The 20,464-nt window shown below is 41.8% G+C and overlaps 1 protein-coding gene across 1 annotated transcript in view; it reads left to right on the top strand.

The window, feature by feature from the left end:
- The window catches only part of agrn (agrin), a gene marked incomplete at both ends in the record, with an annotated part of 229,475 nt that overhangs the window by 91,383 nt on the left and 117,628 nt on the right, over positions 1 to 20,464 (top strand). Inside the window, one exon of the mRNA XM_083895418.1 lies at positions 10,056 to 10,094. Within this exon, the coding sequence (XP_083751544.1) occupies positions 10,056 to 10,094 (39 nt within the window). The remainder of the gene's footprint in view (positions 1 to 10,055; positions 10,095 to 20,464) is intronic.

Genomic DNA, 20,464 nt, shown 5'->3' with positions numbered 1-20,464 from the left:
TGCTGTGATCCATGGATCTGTTAATATTCATGCATTTAGAGTAACATTTTATCCAATTTGACACTCCACGCTGGGCATTGTGTCACATTGTGAGTCACATTGTGTGAAGCCCACCCAGTGTGGGAACTCTGTCATACACACCCATGAGCGAGAAATCATGCTGTCACTTATGCAGCATTTCGACTCTCAAACAACACCAATTTATGATCTAAATATTCAGTATTAAGATTGATATAATGTAAGAAACCACAGATGAATGTATTTACACACTTTATGCATGTTTTGCTTGCTACATATTGTGTCTTAAACACCAGTAGTGTAAATCTAATTGAATGAAATGGAATTTGTATAAAGACAGAGTGGATTATTTCCAAAATGAAGAGCCAGATTGCATTAATGTCCTGTTAAGTCCCCCGGTTTACTAACAAAACAACCAATGTGTAACCACACAAGATGAAATTTGATTCAGTGGAATTCGAGGTTCTAGTGGTTCTAGTACAGGTTGTTGAGTTACAGCAAAAACAACAACAACATCCTTCTTCATACAGGATTGTACAAGCTATGCCTTGGTGATCAGGAGGGACATCTTCTATTATGTTGGCCAGAAATGACCGGGCATTAGGGACGGTAGAGGACGCACAGGCAGTTTTGAAGCCCCTTCAGCCAAGTGGACCACTAGAAAGTCCCACAGCTGAGTAGTTGGGAATTGGGTGAGGGGAGCACACTAGTGGAGAGATGCACACTCTCTTCAAAAGGAAATCTTCACATAAAGCAGCTGAGGAGTATGTTAGTGGGAGACAAAATAGTAATGTAAGGTCATGTGGCAAACAAGTCCAGTGTGAAACACAGTGTAACATCATGTGGGGCTGCAATGACCAAACAGAGACATATTTATAGGAGAGAGCTGAATAATGCACAGTTTGAATATTTACCAAGAGATCTTTAATTTCCAGGGTTTCTCTTAGAATTGGAACATTGCAGCTGTTTCCACCCAACAAAGACACCTAATGGTTATTTATATTTTCTCGCATTTGTATCTTCCATGTGGAGGTCACCTTTTAACATTTTATTATTTCATAATATTTCATGTTCATCTATTAATTGCAGTGGGGTTCAGTTATGATAAAAATTGTTAGAGAAGCATCTCATTTGTGTCCCTCCTCCATTCCTTGCCCCACCCCGTTTTTTTTTTTCTAAATTCCCAGCTCAGCAGAGGTTAATGCTTTTAGCTATGCACAGCTGTGAGAGGCCCTGGCCTCATCGTTGCCGGATGAGTGCTGGCCTGATGACTGCAAAGTCTGGGAATCTGTTGGGCATTTCAGGAAAGTCTGACTTATGATGATTGGAGTTAATATCTTAGTGAGACAGTTGACCCACCTGGTAGCATGGTTGCACGGCTTGATACACATGAGTAATTCAACATGGCCACACGGTGATGATCTGATGTCCCTGTGTGCCTGCTGAATATGTGGCCTTACATACTGTAGAACGTCTGTTGATGTTGCCAGGGTTAACAGGGCCATGTGCAAACATATCATAAAAAATGTCAGTGTAGCTTCTGATTACACTTTGAGATGCCATTAGCTGAACTAACTCTCATTAGAGCAAATTTTAGTAGATTTTCACTTATGTTTGTATTCATTTGTGTGCACACCCAGTTGTACTGTAGTTGAGTTTAGGGCTTTACATACCGTTTTTCCAACATAAATTCTGTGATTAAAGAACCAGGATACATCTGTGTTTGTGAGCTCATAAAAAGTGTTTCTGACTCCAATAGACAGTATAGAATAGAATAAAAAAATAAATTGCACTCAGTTAACATTTAAAATGTTTGCAGTGTTGTTCTTTTTATTCAGTCGAATTACAAAGGATAAAATGATAATTTAAAAAAAAAATAATAATTAATCTACCTTTGATATTTGTTTTTCGTGGCCCTGCTTCTTTTTTTAATTTACCTTCCCATCTGTGTAATATTTATTTTTCCAGCTAAGATCAATTAGATCAATACTTGCCAGCCAGATTCCCAGGGTGCACACACATGCACAAACGTGCACACACACCCACACAAGCTCACACTATGATTGAGGCATAACTGTCAATCAGTTATTGGACTTGACAGGTTTCCTCATCTACCGCCTAAAGAATAGCACACACACACATGCATATGCTCACACTTATCAGCTTTTCAGCTTGTACCCATGTGCCATGCCGTTTAACAGTAGATCAGCTCCTGTATGCAATCCTCACACATTGCCATTCCGAAGCCTTCAGAGTGAGATGTTAACCATGTGTGATACTCGTGGCATTAAAAATGAATCAAAGCAGCTCAGCTTTTGATGTCAATGTAAGATTTTATTTGGGTCGCAGCAGCAGAGCAGAGAGCCAGGCTGAGTTCCTCTTGCCCTCTGCAGGGAGCATCTGAAATTTCATCTTTGGTGCTAACCTGTGATGTGGCATTATACTTTCCTCCAGAAGACGGCAGCTGATTCTCTTTCCTTTTCAGTCAATTCATCAATAAGTTTTTGTTATGTTACGTGAGAGCCAATGACTGTCTGGGGTGTCGTGTCTAGGAGGCACCTCAAGTTGTGTGGGTGTTCCTGGTGATGAGGGGGTAAACTCTCCTCATTAGAGCTCTGTTTAGCTCTGGGAATTAACACACTGTCCGAAGGAGATAAATCAGCACTACCTGTCCTATCACCAATCTGTGTGTGTGAGTGCGTGTGAAAGACAGGGACAGAAAGAGAATATTTTGCAGTGTGTCCAAGTTGTGTAAGCGTGTAGGCTGAAATAAGGCGGGACACAGGAGCCATTTTAGTGTGCATGTGTGCTAGTTTCTATTTGAGAGAAAAGGCACTCGTGTGTGTTCATGCAGTTCTTCAGTGGGTGCAGCTACTGTGTGCCTAACCGCCAGTGCGTATGTGTGTGTGCAACCTTGTGTAAAGAGGGGAGTGGGGGAGTGAATGGCAGAGATGGAGATGAAGACACAGATATAGAGAGAGTGAAAAAACACATCAATAATTGATGATAGATACCAACTTGTATCTGCCGCCTGCTGCTTTTGAGTTTGTTCAAAGTATATACTGATGCAGGATCTTGGTAAAACAGCATAACCACGCCCATATTCTTATCTCATTATCTCATTAGAAGGACAATAGAACATTGCATTGAAAAATGGCAAAGACTGACATGCTATGAAAAACTTAAAACTTCCACTACAGATAATTTGCCAAATCTGCTGAATATTTTTTTTTCAAAAATATAATTTTCTTTTCTTCTAGTTGTTATCGAAGTAGGTCAGAAAAAAAATCATCCAAATGGGATTGTTAATTAATTGAGAATTGTCTTGTTAGTGTGGAACGCATATGGAGTTTCCCAGACTTATTTTATTCACTGGTTGCGCATATGCAAGAGAGGCTGTTTGGAGAGGCTTGATGATTGACTTTAATGTTGTTAAGTTTTGCCCTCTTCCCTCCTCCTCATGCCGATTTCTCTCAGTTTGCCTCATTAAATCTTTGTAGAAATTCTCCTGCTCTTGTGGAAGAGACTTTCTTTTGATTAGGCTATAAACAAATGGAGGAGTTGGTTGACATCTCCCAAGACCATGGCCCTCTTTTGTTTTGCTGCTGCACTGTTGCTGTCTCCCGTCTCCCACCCCCCTGCTCTGTCAGGACTTGAGTACTATTCCCAAAAGCCTTTATTCTTGCTCGTTTTTCCCCCTGTTCGCTTGCTCAATTCCAACCTCCCTCCCCCCCCTTGTCTTTGTTAAAGGCACTCCCCCACCTCTTTCTCTCTCTCTCTTTCTCTCTCTCATAGTATCTCCCTCTCTTGCTCTCTCATTATGCACTCATCCGTTCCACCAGCTGAGCGCTGAGCGAGGAGTAGAGTGTTTGAGAACCAGCGAGACACTAAGAAGCTTTTTGCTTCCACCCTTTTCCGACCGACAAAACCCCCAAAAGGTGGACCGAAGTGTCATGAGCTGCTTTTTTTTCGCCAATACTCCTCCTCCCTTGTGTTTACCTCCGCCCTCTCTCTCTCTCTCTCTCGCGCGCTCTCTCTCTCTCTCTCTCTCATGCTGTGTCTGTTCGCTGACTTCTCTCATTGACTCACTCCTCCCTGCTCCTACTGGCTGGCTGAGCGCGCTGACACTGGGACCACTACCTGCTGTCTGGGGATTATGCATGCTATGAATACCCGGAGTCTAATTTGTTGTTTTGGCTGCCAGTGATTGTTGGATCCCCACAGAGCAGAAGCTGGAGCATAAACCCTTGAAGCCAGGACTCAGGGAGCATCTCTGGACCAAGACAAGACAGAGGCGGTAAAGAGGCGACTGGATGGGTGCTTGACGGAGCGTGTAAAAGAGAGACGAGAAAGCAGGGAAGGAAGGAAAAGACAGGACAAGTTGTTTGCTGATAGGCAAAAGCAGAAGAAGCAAAATTACCCTGAGTTAATATGATCAGGATCCATTGAGAACCATTGGCTCTTATTATTAGGCTGGGATTTTCTGTCAGGGTGCTGACATGAGAGAAGAAAGCCCAACAAATCTCTGCCTCAAGCTTCCAGATTGCTTTCTGATCGCACACAGGGTTTTCTCCTTTTATTTCTAAGTTATTCATTCAGACACTCTGTATTTTTCTGCTCACCCATAGCTGCTTGGGGGAGAGCACGGCTCTAAACTGACGGGTTGAGTGGGTATTGTGATTGCTCCTTCTCAACTTTTTCCCCGTCTCTGCCACTTCTGCTGACCAGCTTTTGGCCCCAGGACACCAGCAGCAGGGGGTGGGGTAGGGGGGCGCAGTGGCTACCCACTCTATGAGACTGACCAGGAATAAAGGTTATTGAACTGAGGAGGTGTGGCAGACACACACAGAAGAGCGAAAACAAACCATCTCTGTGAATCCGGGAGCATATGGTTTAGTAAGAAGCAGCCAGCTGCTTTCCAGTCACCCAGCCAATCACACCCAGCAGATATAAGTTGTGTTGGTGATGGTGTCAGGTTTGGACATATCTTATGTGCCGTGGCAGTGACAGAAAGTACAGGACCACAAGATAAGAGGTCAGTCCTTTGTTGTCAAAGAACCAGTTGTCCTGACTTAAGAGGAGCACCACACAAGTCATTGGTCAGGAAAGCAGCTGGGCATTGTTGCCCCAACTGGCAACAACCTCAAAACGACGCTTGGACATCACTTCCATGGAAAATATCTGTGACCTAACATTGTTGTTGGTGAAAACCAGACCTTCACTTGTTTTGTAAAGGCTATGAAAAAGTAAAAGGAGCAGCGGTGTAATAGGAGCTGGCATTGTCAGACCCCTTCCACATTTGTATAATTATCAGTCAGGGTCACCCAGAAGAAAAGAGGATTCCATTAGTGGATTTACTGTCAGTCGGCTGTGGACGATTTTTGTGTGGATATCTGACAGTTCAAAACACCCACATCCCAATACCAGATTTTCTGTCTCATGTGCATCTCACATACATGTATATATATGTGTGTATACCAAAAGCACTTTGGCACACATTTATTTACACATTATCAACACCCACTTAAATCCACACTCACATACTAGCACAGTAAGTATAAACCACTCCACAGCACACACAGTCACACTTACACAGTGAAAGCCTGTCAGTTTATCTTTTTCCCTGCGGGCAGAAAAGAATGGAGGTTGCATGGGCAGGTGGGGGGCTGTAGGAGTTCAACATCCCCGTCCCTCGCTCTGTCCTCATTCCCTAGATGGATGTTACTATCTCTAAAAATGTGTTACTTAGAAACTGCTGAAGGCTTGCTGCTGCGATTCTCTGAAAGAAAGAGTCACCAGGTCCACACCGCGGTGCACAGTTGGAACCACAGCTAAAACACGGACCATTACGGATCTTCTCTGCTTTATATTGTTCCTTCATCATTTTCATCTGCCCTCGTTTCACCGCCATCATTTTTTCGAACGGGTCTTTGGGCACCCCTCGTCGCCCTCCTCGCCCCGTCATCTCCTCCAACCTGGAGGGGAGGGGGTCACTGGAGTGGAGCATGAGCGGGTGCCACTATCCCTCACCACCACCGGAGCGGGAACGCAGGTACCAGCACAAGGTGTCGTTGGTGGTGCGCTACTTCATGATCCCCTGCAACATCTGCTTGATCCTGCTGGCCACATCGACGCTGGGGTTTGCCGTCCTCCTGTTTCTCAACAACTGTACGTTCAGATTCTGATTAAAACACAAAACTTCACTTTTGTACTCATTCCTCACTCATAGTTCCCCTCCAAAGCATTGACATTTACTTTGAACTGCAGTAATGACGTCTTAAATGACAATTAAATGCATGTGGAGGATGAGAAAATGTCTTTTTGAGTAGAAAACGCCAGCCCCTCCGATCAGCTGCTCCTACATAATTGTTGTCCAGCTGTATTCTGAAAGTGCAATGGCTCATTAGGAAGAGGCATAATTTCTGTGTCTCAATTAGTTGTGGAACTTTTTATTTCAAGGATGTTTCAAAGACTTTTCTAGGAGTTTGAGGATTAGAAAGACAAATGCTTCAGAGTATAATATTGTCTTCACGTTAAAATAAGCCAGCAGTGTGAAACACATAATCACATAATCAGAATACTAATAATGGCTGGGTGGAAATTGACTGTTACATTTGGTCCGCAACACGTAACCTTTATTCTAAATAAGCCTTAAAAAATCAAGGTATATATTAATATCAAAAACAGAAATATGTCATATAAACTATAGAAATATTTGAAGTCTCAAAATAATGACACAGTTTAAATCTGACCAAGCGTTTGCCAACATTTCGTAAGTGACAGTTTTGATATTAAATTATAGGGCAGCAAGAGCCTTACATATTCTTTAGTCCCATTTTCACCTGCACAATTATCCAATTATAACTTTTCTCAGCAACTGCACACTTTTCTAAAGTCCCCTCAGCCTGCATTAACATTCCTCTCTCTCACACACACAGACTGAACACTAGTATTTTGAGTAGTACCTTGCCAGTTTAGTATGTATTAAACCTGAAACGCCTCTCAACTTCCAAAGTGAGCTGTTATTCAAGACGTGTGCCACAAAATCACTCGCAAATTGTAAAAGGTGAGGAAATGAGGGGACATAAGCGCAGTCATTTTCATGCATGCAAAGTCAGATTGAAGTGATATTTGTGGTACACTCTGATAGGACAGACTCTGTTAATAATCTTCAACAATGGTTATTTTCCCACGTTAAACCTCTTTCTTTCTCTCTTTAGTCTTGTTGTCAGGCTGTGGATGTGTTCAAAACAAAGCCTCCATTAACCTGACGTTGCCACGCTGCTTGGCAGGCGCCTGTGTCTTCATATTTGTCAGTCATTCCTGCTCATTCTAATCAGTGAATGTGGGTGAATCAATTTCGAACCAGACAAATTCTATTTGTTTTAACACAAACCCAGTTAAACCAGGCTAATCTTCACCTCTCGGAGAGAAGAAATGTGCACTGGAGAAATTGATGTGGTAAAAGGGACGGCAATTGCCCTCCCATGTGGTCACAAGGACAGCTGGACAGGATTGTGAGTGAGAGTGCGGGAAATGGTGATGTGTGTGTGTGTGTGTGTGTGTGTGTGTGTTTGTGTGCGTGTGTGCGTGTGTGCGTGCGTGTGTGTACGTGTGCCTTTAGTGGGAGGAGGGGTGATAGAGGAGTCATGCAACCCCAGATTTGCAGTTTCTCTTGGAACTATAATGTGGCGAAGCAGGACCACGCTTACACCCCCCCAACCCTTCTGCCTGCCCAAGGAGCCCACACGCAGACATATACACTCACTTTATCATCCCGTTGAACTATACATCAGTCACACCAAAAGAGAAGGCAACACTCGCACAGACACACACCACTCTGTGCACAATGCTAAATGTCACAATGAAACACATATTGATTTGCTGAAGATACAGGGTGAATGATGGTCATGTTGTGACATTCACAGAGTAACGGGAACTCACGCAGGCTTTTCCAGGTGTACACAGAGAGATGGGTGGGGGGGGGGGAGCTGTTATGTTTATGTAAAGACCTTATCTTGTCCTTTCATTATGGAAATGTGAGAAAAAAAATCATTTAGCTTCGCCTTGCGTCTCGGCTCACATTGTACGCCACTGCCTCTCTCTGTTGCCTGGTGTGACAGTACATCTGTATCTGTTTGTCTGTGTGTCTTCACACACGCATACAAATATGAAGCACCAAGTACAGGCTGTGTGCTGTGTGAATGTCTGTTCCACAACCTCCCAAGATGGAAATCAGTTACCGTCATGACTGACTGGAAAAAAAGCTTCAGCAGACACTTTGTTATTCTCATGTAGCACTAGCTTTACCTCTCATTTTCTCCCCCCCATCTCTCTCTCTCCTCCTCCCCTGTAGCCTGGCTGTTGACAAGCAATTTTAAGTGAGCCTAAATTTAAAACTCAGCTATGTCTAGTTATGCCGACGGGTATTGCAGAAGTCCCGAGAAAGGCTTTGACACAGTAGTAGACGGGGTCTCAGAAAAACGTGTTAACAGCATAATTGATGTGATGTGTTTTATATTCCTCATTATCCTCACAGTGCATAGACATCGGAGTGTGTGCTTGTTTGTTTAGTGTGTGTGTTTAGTGCAGGCAGCTCTGACAACCCATGGAGGCTCTGCTTAGTGAGTCAGACAGCTGAGCAGAATGTGAGTGTACATAAGAGGGGTTTGGTTTTGGACGTGCTCAGTGCTCCGGTGCCCTGGTAAACTGTGACCTGTGTTATATGATGGTGTTTACGGTGTTTGTGTTTGGCTGCTTATTTGGTGGTGAAATGATGAGACCTCACAGGCGTGGACTTCATCACTGTCAATGCCACATACTGTATGACTCAAGCTGAACGTGTTTTCTGTTGAGACTGTTCATGCTCTTACTTTTTAAAGCTTTCAATGTCATATTTGTTTTTAATGTGTGTGTGTGTACGCCTTCATTACTAAGGCAACCAGCAGGCTGATGTCACATTTGATCTTATCCATCTTCACAGATGGAATCAGTAGTGTTTAAATATATTTTTACATTTTATCTACCACAAAATTGAATTTGATTTATGAAACTAAAATGATAGTGTCTCCATTGCTTTTCTCAGCTTTATATTTTAAATTCAATTCTTGTTGGTTTAGGATTGTTAATCTAATATAATATATACATATATATATGTATATATATATATATATATATATATATATATATATATATATATATATATATATGTATAATATAAGTAATTAGAAGACATTACTGTGTCACTGGGGCGTTGCCTTCCCTCAGTTTTTTTTGTTTGATATTTTCAGAGGATAACAATCATACCAAAAATTAAACAAGTGGTTAATCAACGATAATACAATATTTTTTGTATTCTAAATTTCTCTGGTACATTAACTGTTACCAATCCATGTACATTGCCAGGTTGATTTTGTCCTCTATGATGGATGCATGAACTGCAGTTGACTCAGGTTTCATGAGATTATACACATTGCTCCACACTCAGTGTCATTTGACACTGCAGGTTTTTTCCTATTGTTCCCACAAACCAACAAAGCCTTTATGTCATCGTCTGTTGGGTGTTGACCAGGAGGGTAGGATGATGTCATTTGATATATCAAGGGAAAACAGCTGTGATTCATTCAGCATATGGTTGCTCGGGGTTGAGTGACCCCATCAATGTGCTCTATGTCATTAAAGTTGTGAATTTTCAAATCCCAGCCCACACTTTTCAACCCCAAAATAAAAACACCTGTTCATAATTCTCATATGTCGTACAGTATCATTTGGAGATGAGACCATAGAAACGATGAATGACGAAGACAAATGATGATACTGCTATCACTGAAATGTACCTGTGTCGATTAGCTCAGCTGGGTTCCTGAGGGGCCCAGCCACTGCATTACAATGTGTTAGAGAGAGAGAAAAGACAGGCTTGTGGATAGAATGTGCCTCTTTTTTATAGCAACTCAATTACTTTGCCTTTACCCCTGGGAAGTCTCAGAATCCCCCAAAACTAAAAACCCATTTCTCTTTTTCTCTTTTATCTCTTTCAGACAAACCTCCTCACTTCACACCAGCCCAGCCTCCTGATGGTAAGTCTCTGTGATTTCTTGCTGCTCACCTTCACTGACCACCAGTGTTTAGGTAGGGTGCCTGCAAATAATGACCTCAGACGGCCATCACTGCCTTTGAAGCGGGCAACCGTCTGTGTACAGTGCCAGATTTGGCTGTGCCGCTTTTTGTCTTCGCACTGTTAGTATGGCAGGCACGTGGCCAGGTCTGCTCTGAGCTTTGATGTGAGAAGGATCTTTTGATGACTTGATTTCATCTGCTCCACACTGCTAGTTGGGCTGATGTTCATAACCTGTTACTACAGCAGTATTTACACCTGTCTAAATGGTTCTAATAGAATAATATGTAATCTACATTACATAAATCTGATGGGGGGGTTGTAGACCTGGGGTGCAAAGTAGCGTCATCACCTCACCTTGTTATCCAAACATGGTTATACCAATCCACACAACCATATGAATCACAGCAATTTGTGCTGTATTGTTTCACTTGTTTTCTGATTCAGGAGCATTCGTTGTTAATTAAAAAAGTACCAATTTATATCCAAAATGCTGGATCGCAGAAAGCTTTAATTGGAGGGAAACAGCTGGTTTTCAAGCTGCTATAATGAATATTTATCAGCAGCGACACAGCGCGTTTCTTAGACTTTGGTGTTGTAATTCTTCACTGCAGTGACAGGGACGGGCTCGTACTAGTTCTGAAGGTGTTGTACCATCCTGCTGGTGTATTTGCTACAAAGCCAGAGGTTTGGTGGAAGCAAACACAAGGAGAAAATGTTTCTAATCATCTCAGCTGGCAAGCTGATGCCAGGGACAAAAGGCCACAATGGGGGCCTTTTTGTTTGAGTCTGTTTCTGGTAATTGGTCCATGGACCTTGTGTTTAAAAAAAAGATGTTTTACAGAAAATTCAAGTTTAAAAAACAAAAAAGGGTTATATTTTTATGTATATGTATATGTATATGTATATGTATATGTATATGTATATGTATATGTATATGTATGTAAGGTAATAGTGTGTGTGTAGATATATTATATTTATATATATAAACATACACACATATATATATATGTGTATATATATATATATATATATATATATATGTATAAACACACACACACATATATATATATATATACACACAGACACAAAACTAATTGTTTGAACACAACCTTTGCCAGGACCAGTGGTCTCATGTAGAAAAACCATCTCAAACTCAAGTGCAGCTGGCACAGTTTAAAACAGCTATTTGTTTTTGCTTTAATGACAGATGAAATTGACTTGGCAAATCATTATATCTCCCTGAGAGGGCTCTATTTGTCTGTTTTTGAAGCAAATGTTGCCATAAATTCCAGTTCTCCACAGGGAAAATGAGAAACAGTATGCAGTCAGTGAAGCAGCCCATTTCTGTCCTCCTTTGAATTTTCCTGTACAAAAGAAATAACGCTTCACTTATCGATCGAGCCACTCATTTCCCAAGTATTCAACTTTTTTCTGTCTGAGGGGCACAGTATGTTCCTGCACTAGTCAACCGTTTAAAAGCTGCTGCTAGCCCTTAATTACATTTGCAATAGTTCTGTAGGCTTTCCATCAGCAGCCTATGCTGTTTTAATATGCTAAGCAAAACAAAAAGCAAAGCCTCCAATCAGTGCATAAGCCTGCCCTGTGGGACGTAGTTTCTCTGGGTCATTTAACGCTACAGAGATTAGTGAGACAATTAGAGTTGGCCCAAATACAACAGTAGGCCACTTGTTGGAGATGTATGGTTTTACTAGTGGTGGAGGGGCAATTTAGATGATGGTGTTGATGAGCATAGGGCTGATATGGCTTTGCTATTAGTCAAGAGGCTTTGCAGAGCACATGGCTTTTTTGTCACTGAACTTGTCCTTAGTGCCAAGGACACTCTGGTCTCCAGTAATTAATTACAGGAAATCACTGACAAGATACCAAGGACCGTGCATTTTTAAACATCCTGGTTTGTCTCTGAACTGCGGTTGATGAGACGTCGTTATTAGTATGAGGCGATTCTGGGAATTTGTTTTGTGCTTTAGAGCAAAATAATCTTGGGACTTTCTGGGGAATATAGCAGGTTCGACACAACACAGGCAAAGCCCTTAGATGATATTTTTGGCGCGCGCCACCCACAAATAGCTGACGAATCCTCCCGACTGAATGGCCTATAATCACCAGTCAAAAAAGTGACAAAAGTCACAAAGCAGCCTTTAATTAGGCTCTTTTTCTGAATGCTCAAAGCAGCAGTTGCTTGGCTCGGGCCGCCCTCATTATTCCCTGACGTCTCCTGATAATAAGACAGTTGTTGCGAGTTTGGCCAAAGCGAGAAAGCTCAGAGAATTTCCAGCTCGGGGGATTAATATTGGACTTTGGAGGAGGGGTGTACTCCAAGAAGTGCTTGGTAAACGAGGCTCCTGGGCCCCAGTTATCAGTGTCCACATCTGGTAAAAACACACATTTTGCTACATGCTACAAAAGAGGGAGTTAGTTAATTCATGTAATTTATTTTCACAGATTAAAGAGGGATTATAACACACACACACTAGGCATTTGTTATGTAATGTATAGGAAACTTAGATTTAACTGAACAAATCCCACTTTTCCACCTATGGTCCCAGCTCGCCTGGACACGACACGGCATGGTTTAGCTTGTGTTTCCGTTACAACAGTACTTCGTCAATGTGGGCGGAGTCATCACTGCACGGCTGTACAGTTTTGCATTGCTCGGCGTGATTCTTGTGTCAGATGTCTTGCTCATGTCTCTTCCTGTGCCGGCACTCTGACCAATCAGTGGCCAGCAGTCTGGCGATATCACAGATAATATCGCTTCAGTTCGCTTGGAACCTCGCCAAAGCAGGTAAAAATAGTACCAGGTACTAAAGCTAATGGAAACATAATAACCACAATAACCGTACCGTGTCGTGGCGATTAGTGCTCGTGGAAACACACCAAAAGACAAGCACTCACTTATTATTTGTCTCAAGGTTTTTGGCCTGAGAGTAAGTTGACTCCCTGGAGGTGTCCCTCTAATTGCCAGAGTACAACCTGAAATGACAAAACACAGGCCAGACAAGATCCAAAATAGATGAATGACTCAAAAGAAAGGAAGTGAAAAGGTAGAGCCGAGCGTCAGACAGTTCAGAGGTCTCTTGTGACTGAAGCTGTCTTTAGCACAACCAGCCTGGCAGGAGTCCATTTGTTGTGAATCCTTCAATTTTGCATTTGTCACCAACAGCCCTTCCCGGAGGATGCTCCCTTCTGACAGTCAAGGTAAACTCCTGCACTGTGTAATGGGATCTGATCAAAGGTGGTGGAAAGCCTATAAAAAGTACCAGTGGGCTCACTTACACTACCACTTTCTGAAGAACAGACTTAACTCTGTCAGCTCTTGGAGAATTCGGAGTAAGCGTTTCACACCCATTACCCCCATAGATGAGGAGAAACACACACACACATGATGTTCGTGTAATTTATTCTGCCGGAGCCTTTCCTTGTGTTCTTGACAGTAAGCCTGACTCAGAGAGAGGCAGAATTAATTATGACTCCACGGCCTATCTTAATTAAATCTTTTCACATCATAGATTTCATACAACGGAGGCAAAAATATCTACCTCATCTCTAAGTTGGGGTGGGGGGGGGGGGGACTGGCTGAGAATGTCTCGCATCAAGATATCAAAGGTACACTGTAAAGTTGCCTCTCCAGGATTACGATTTCACAGATGAGTTGTCATGTCCGACCGCTAACACAGAGCAGCTTGTTATCCCACTTTTGTGGAGGCTGGGGTGGAAAAGCAGAACGGGCACAGGCAGCCTTGACTTTATCAACAGAAAGTTTGTTGCCCTTTTAAAGTACACACAGCTTTCAAATTGCTCAGCTGAACTCTGTATCCCTACGCTGGTCATCAACGCAGCCTCGCTTAGTGTCTGTGGACTCAGCAGATGCTTTTATTAGAATATTAACCAATCAGTAAGCAGTTTTCTTTTCAAAGATCAAAGACAAAGGCAAACGTCTCAATCCCTACCACATTTAACCATCCGTCTAATAGCGTGTTTCATCATGGTACGGTTGCGAGAGTAGGCGGGGTGTGTGCTGTACCCGATGGCCACATCAGCAACAACTACACAATAGATAGCATTCATCACTCCAGCTCACCTTGTATCACCTGAGCTTATCTACTGTAGTATTGATGTGCCAAGATAGGTGAGATGTCGTTACCCAAAGAGACAAAAGCATAAAAAAAAATATTAGCTCGACAGCAGAGAAGTGATTGGGACAAAGCTGTAAAATGTGACACTATTTGCTTTTGATTTTCTGTGACATAGAGTAATTGTTTACACATGCTGGTTTGTTTTGAGTTGTCCCTTGACTGTGGAGCAACCCCTGCTGAATGCTGATGTGGGTTATTCCAGGACCTTGGACCTCGTAAAGATCAGTAGTTGTTTGATGTGGACGGACAGCACGCTGAGCTATCTGTAGCTGTGATCAACATGCTGTCAGCTGCTAACCCTGATAGCCATGTCTGATTTCTTGGCATTAGACTGCTCGGTTTTATAGAAACCATATAGTGAGGTATGATCTCTGATCTGCAGTGCTGGCATCCACATCCACAGCTTCAACTCAGCTTAAAAAAATGTGATTTGAAGCAAAGTCAGAGCAAAAAAAACTAACCAAACAAACAAAAAAGACTGCACCAAACTAAGAATAAAGTAGAAAACATGTCCAGTATGCCAAGTCTTTGAAATGAAACAGGGGAAATGGCATTAGCAGGGTAAACAAAACCCCACAGACGGTATGAAACTATGGGAGCTAATTAAGTGTTTCTTGCTGCTTTTCATGTGTCTTATCACACAGCATGACACTGCAGAGGAATGGTTAAAAAAACACACACCTGTTCACAGTTCTTTTTTTTTTACGTATTTGACATAATTAGCACACGGAATGACCAGACATGGGTTTAAAAGAGCTGTCTTTGTACAGTACTTGCTATGTTGATGGTGAAGGTCGCCACTTGGCACCGGTGAAAAGCTGCATTCATTCCCTCTTGTTAACACAGCAGCCAGTTATTTTTAAATCTAGACATAGTTGTCATTCTACGTTCAGCTGTACTGGGCAACACTAATTTAGTTGTTCGGTGGCACAATCAAAAAAATAACCACAGTGGGATGTGTAAGCAGTACAAGGAATTTTATTGTCAAGTCGTTAATTAGAGGAAAATAAGTGGCTTGCCGTGTCAGTGTGCTGCTGTACAATATTGCGCTGTGATATCCTGCTATTATCCGAGTCCTTCATCACAGTCGTTGTTTTTACCTTATCAAAAGGGAAAGTTAATGGAGCATGTTGCTGTTTGCTGACAATTTCCTCACTGTTAACACATATTCTGCATATGGCATGTCTTAGTTTTGTGCACGAGTGACAGTTTCTGTGAGAGTCAGACGTCTGCAGTTCAGTGACCTCACTCCCCACACACACACCTGTTAACAAGCACATTCACTCACTCTGCTTCACATAGGGTCCAGAAGCCAAACCCAAAGATGCATGACAATACACGTAGGCGAAGGGCCCCCTACTCTGTGTGTGTGGTTGTGTCTGATGAATATACGTGTTCAGCTTCACTAGACACAATTACAACACAGTGACACATGGCCCAGCAGCACGTCAGTGACACCATCTACGCCCCGCTACTTTTTTTCCCCTCCTTAATATATGTCACAGAAAAACACGCACACACACAGTATTCAGAAGGGGGGTTCATCAAGTTGTGCTTTGATTTGTGTGTGTGTGTGTGCATGGCATGTTGATAGCTGCCCTGTCACTTAGCTTTAATAAGACAATAACATTTATGACAGCAGAGAGTGCGACAGAGGGCAGAGGCTGTTGAGACAAAGAAAGAAACAAAGAGGAAAAAAGCCAGCAAATCACCATTATTTGATTGTTTCTGCGTGGCCTTTCACAGAATTGTATCTAATATTGTGGGATTGGACTGACTTTGCCATCGGTCAGTGCTCTTTACTGAGCCTCAGTGACTTTAGAGCAGCACTGACGTCGGTGCACTCTGTAAATGTTATTTGACACGTCCTTCATTTATGAATGAAGTTATTTTCCCATAAGAATCTGCCCACTCAGGACCTTTTAACATTCCTCACAGCTGAAGTCCCAATTATGTTGCATAGTAGAAAGGTTATGTCAGCAGACATTAATTAATGTATACACCTTGTGTACATGTATAGTAATTAAGTCCGTTGTTAGAACATGTTGAGATGCAGCAAATGTCAGGCTCGTAGTAAAGTTAAAAAACTAGAACCAAACACTGTCGAATACAGTCATTCTTCTCCTATCAACTGAGCATGTTTTCATGTCCGCTATCTTTTCACATACCATGCACTTGAAAGAAAATTAAAACATATTGGTGGACTTATTTATATCACATATACGTCCCTACCTATGTATACCTGCTTACCTATCCACCTACCTCATTGATGGGGATTAATATTTTTCCTGAAGATTAGATGGATTAAATCCCAGCAATAAAGGAACAATTTTCCCAGGAATCATGGGAAATAAGCTTTAAAAATAACACACACACAGCATTACATCAGCTAAACCAAGGTCATTTCAGACAACACTGAATGCACTGTAACTAGGAGACATGGTGAATATATCGATTCCCAATGTTATCTTTTCTTTTATCATTGTTAGGGCAAAGGAGCACACTTTGTGCAAAGACACACGTGTGTTATATACTTATGTATTATTCATCTATTTCACCTATGTCCTGTATTTTTTTCCCCCATTTCCTGAGATTAAACCCCTCTCTCTACCTACCTACTATTTTTCTATATAATGATTTTTTCAGTGAAACACACAAAGACCCCCCCCCCCCCCAGGACGAGCTTTGTGTGTATTCTGCTTCATTCACTTCCATTGCATTTAACTCATCATTATATTGAATCTGCCTCAGTTTTTTTTCCAGCCAGACACCTTAGAGTGCACAAGACAGAGCAAACAGATGCTTACGAATGCACTTTCTGCCTGCTGGCTCATTTCCATAATGAGAGGGAGAAAAAGAGAAGGCAACTAAATGAAGAAATTGGGGACCGTTTGACCATTTTTCTATATTTCTCAAATGTCTTTCTTGATTGCTCCGTTATTTGAACAGACTTCATGTTGTGTAAAACGCGCACAAAAAGTTTAGAAAGTGTCAAATGTTTTTCTGTAAAAAAAAAAATCCAGCAGACAGGCTGGAGCATCTCTGTACAGTATATCTACTCTGCAGAGCTTATTTTTCCACTGGAGTCTCATGCACCCCAGTACATTCCCTTACTCCATAATTAGGGGTTGGTGTCACTGAAGGCAAACACTGAAGGCAAACACTGTATGTGGCTGTGTGTGTGTGTACCCTTTACACTTGAGGAATGCATTTACTGCAGATGGACATTTGGTTCAACAGTTTAACTTAGTAAACTTTCTAAAAGTTTGAAGAAATTGTCGAGTTCTTTAGGAGAGGTAATAGAAAAATTTGCTTTAAAATAAGGAGTTTGTGATTAAATGATGCAATTGATTCCATAATATAAAATTTTAGTCTCATACAAGATAGTAAAATCTACGCATCTGCTGAATCAATTTTGTCTTTTTTTGTTCGGGCCTCCAACTTTATGGAAGTGCGACTATAAATCTCCGGAGCATCCCCTTAAAAGGAGAAACACAATACTCGAAGACAATTTTTTTCATTTTCTTGGAGACCTTTGTTGCATACTAGCCTGTGAATTATGTGTCTTCACTCCGCTAAATCTGTTTTCAACATTTTGACAAACACCTGCAAAAACACAGTAGGCACATGTAAACGCATAACTCAGAAAGAAGGGTTTTTATGTGTGTCCTGCTTGATATATGGTTGAATGGCTTATGGATCAAATAACAGTAAAGCACATATGCTGCACATATGTTAAGTGCATTTAATGGTTTTCATTGCAAATGAGCTCACGTCTCTCTCTCTCATGCACACACACACACACACACACACACACACACACACACACACACACACACACACACACACACACACACACACACACACACACACACACACACATACACACACACACACACACACACACACACACACACACACACACACACTCACACACACACACTTGTCGGAAACAAGGCATCCACTGTGAGTCTGTCCCTCCACATGTGATGCATATTAGCTGTGACATTTCCCACTGGTGTCAGACAGCTCTCATCTCACACAGCTGTCTCCTGTCAGTAAATAGTAAAACATCATCTCAGAGTAACAGTTATGTTATTACTGAAACACTTTGGTGGCAATTTTCTTTACTAATTTTCCTGAATAAAGTGACAGATGATTCCACTGCCCCAACATCAAGATGTTGATGATTTGAGCGGTGGAAGCTGAGGCTGATTGAATACCTTTTTTGAACTGTTCAGCTGTCGTAGTAGTGGAATGAAGATATGACAACAGAAAGGTTTCACAGACTGAACTACTTTCCCACAGTTTGTATCATGTGCTCCCCACGTCTCCATCAAGAACCGATGAATAATCACATCACACACTAACACAAACTCAACTCCAAGCCGTGCACTTTGACCCTCAACTGTGAGCCACTACAGCTGCTGTGGGAGGACTAACTTAGTGCAGCAGTAGTTCATCCACTTCATATAGTAGGTATCTAGAGGGGGAGGGGTAAGGGTAAAACTAGGATGGCAGCTGATTGTGATATGCTCTTTCTAACCTTCCAGTCTTTATTCCTTTAAAAACTTTGCGATAAAATTGTCCCCTTGGTCAGGAGAGGTTGCATGGAATCATAGATATAAAAAAGATGGAAGGGGACAGGAAGGGAGAGAAAGAACAACAGAGAGGCTTTGAAAAAAGAGTAAGAGACACGTGTACATGCTCGCCAGAGTATTCAGTACGTAATGCAATAATTATGATTTTTTAAGGTTACCAAAATAACCACTCTGTGTTACATTTTTAATGAATAATTAACACAGCGTACAGCAGTGTTTACTGTGTCACATTCTTCTTCTTTTGTTTTTTACTTACTGCTGAGTTACACCGTGTCATGTTGCGTGATGTCATGCTAATTATGTAAGTGACATAGCCATCACCATCCGGCTATCAAACCAAATGTTGGAAATGCAAGCCGGATCATGAGTTTATCATGACATACCAGAACTGAGACGACTACTCACAGTAAATGCATTTCCCATAAATAGCACTGGTTTTAATAAAGGATCAAAACATCGGCATTGTGAAGCCGGTAAATCATCACAGATTGACTGTGTGGAATGGTCATTGCTGTATTCTCTCATTGGGACTTAATTTCAGCATTGTGTTGTTGATACAATTACACCATTGTTCTGTAAGGTTTAACTCATAGTTTCAATACTATATAAACACTTATCAATCCTCAAACAGGAAATACATTGTTCAAAATGAGACTTTTATGTGTGCACAGAGACACCAAAGGGAAAAGAAGAATGTGCAATTACTCAAGTTCCATGCTGGGTTCATCGGATGCCGTGCTACGATTCAATCACAATCCCCACCTCCAACTAGTTCCACTATAGCTGAGACAAGCAGGGATTAAATATAGTGTGACACTCTATATTTTCAACCACTACTTTCAACCAGACAACAAGGTTTTCTGTATTTTTTTCTTCCTGTTGTGTTTCCAAACTGTCGGAGCCTGTTTCGGTGGCCCACAGTTAGACAGGTCACAGCCTCACAGGTCAGGAGCTTCTCTACAAAGACAGGGTAGGGACCAGGGCAGATGGCAGCCAGCACACACACACATCAATACACACACACACTCTTTCTGTTCCTGGGGCAGTGTTAGATTGGTCACAGTAGTCCATCTGCAAAAGATGAGATATGGTGTGAAGCAAGTGCATCGCTCCAGGGACTGAACACACACACACAACACGCGCACACACGCGCACACACACTCAATGGGTCATTATTATGCACCAACACACCCTCGAGCCAATGCAGGTAAACAAACAGGGATTGGTGTTTGTCAAAGGAAGCACCATAATGCCAACTTAAGCAGGAGATGATATCTAGTCTTTTCGGCGGCTCACTGTCCAAACACATTTTCATGCAAACTCAAACCGGCTCAAATTGGCTTTTTGCTGTTTACCATAGAGTATATATTATGGACTAAACAATGATACATGACAAACGACTGTATGTTACTCTCCAGGTCTGTTCAGAGAATGGTTTTGGGGATCTGTGAGCTGACCTCGCAGTCTCCATTAAGTCAAAATTTTGCAAACAGTCATACATAATTAATTTTCTTAGATGCAGCTTTGAGAAACATTTACATTGTTTTAAGTGTCACAATCTGCAACACTCT

This window comes from Microchirus variegatus, assembly GCF_963457635.1.
Source record: "Microchirus variegatus genome assembly, chromosome: 9".
Classification (NCBI taxonomy): Eukaryota; Metazoa; Chordata; class Actinopteri; order Pleuronectiformes; family Soleidae; genus Microchirus; species Microchirus variegatus.
This window is presented reverse-complemented; position numbering and strand designations above follow the sequence as displayed.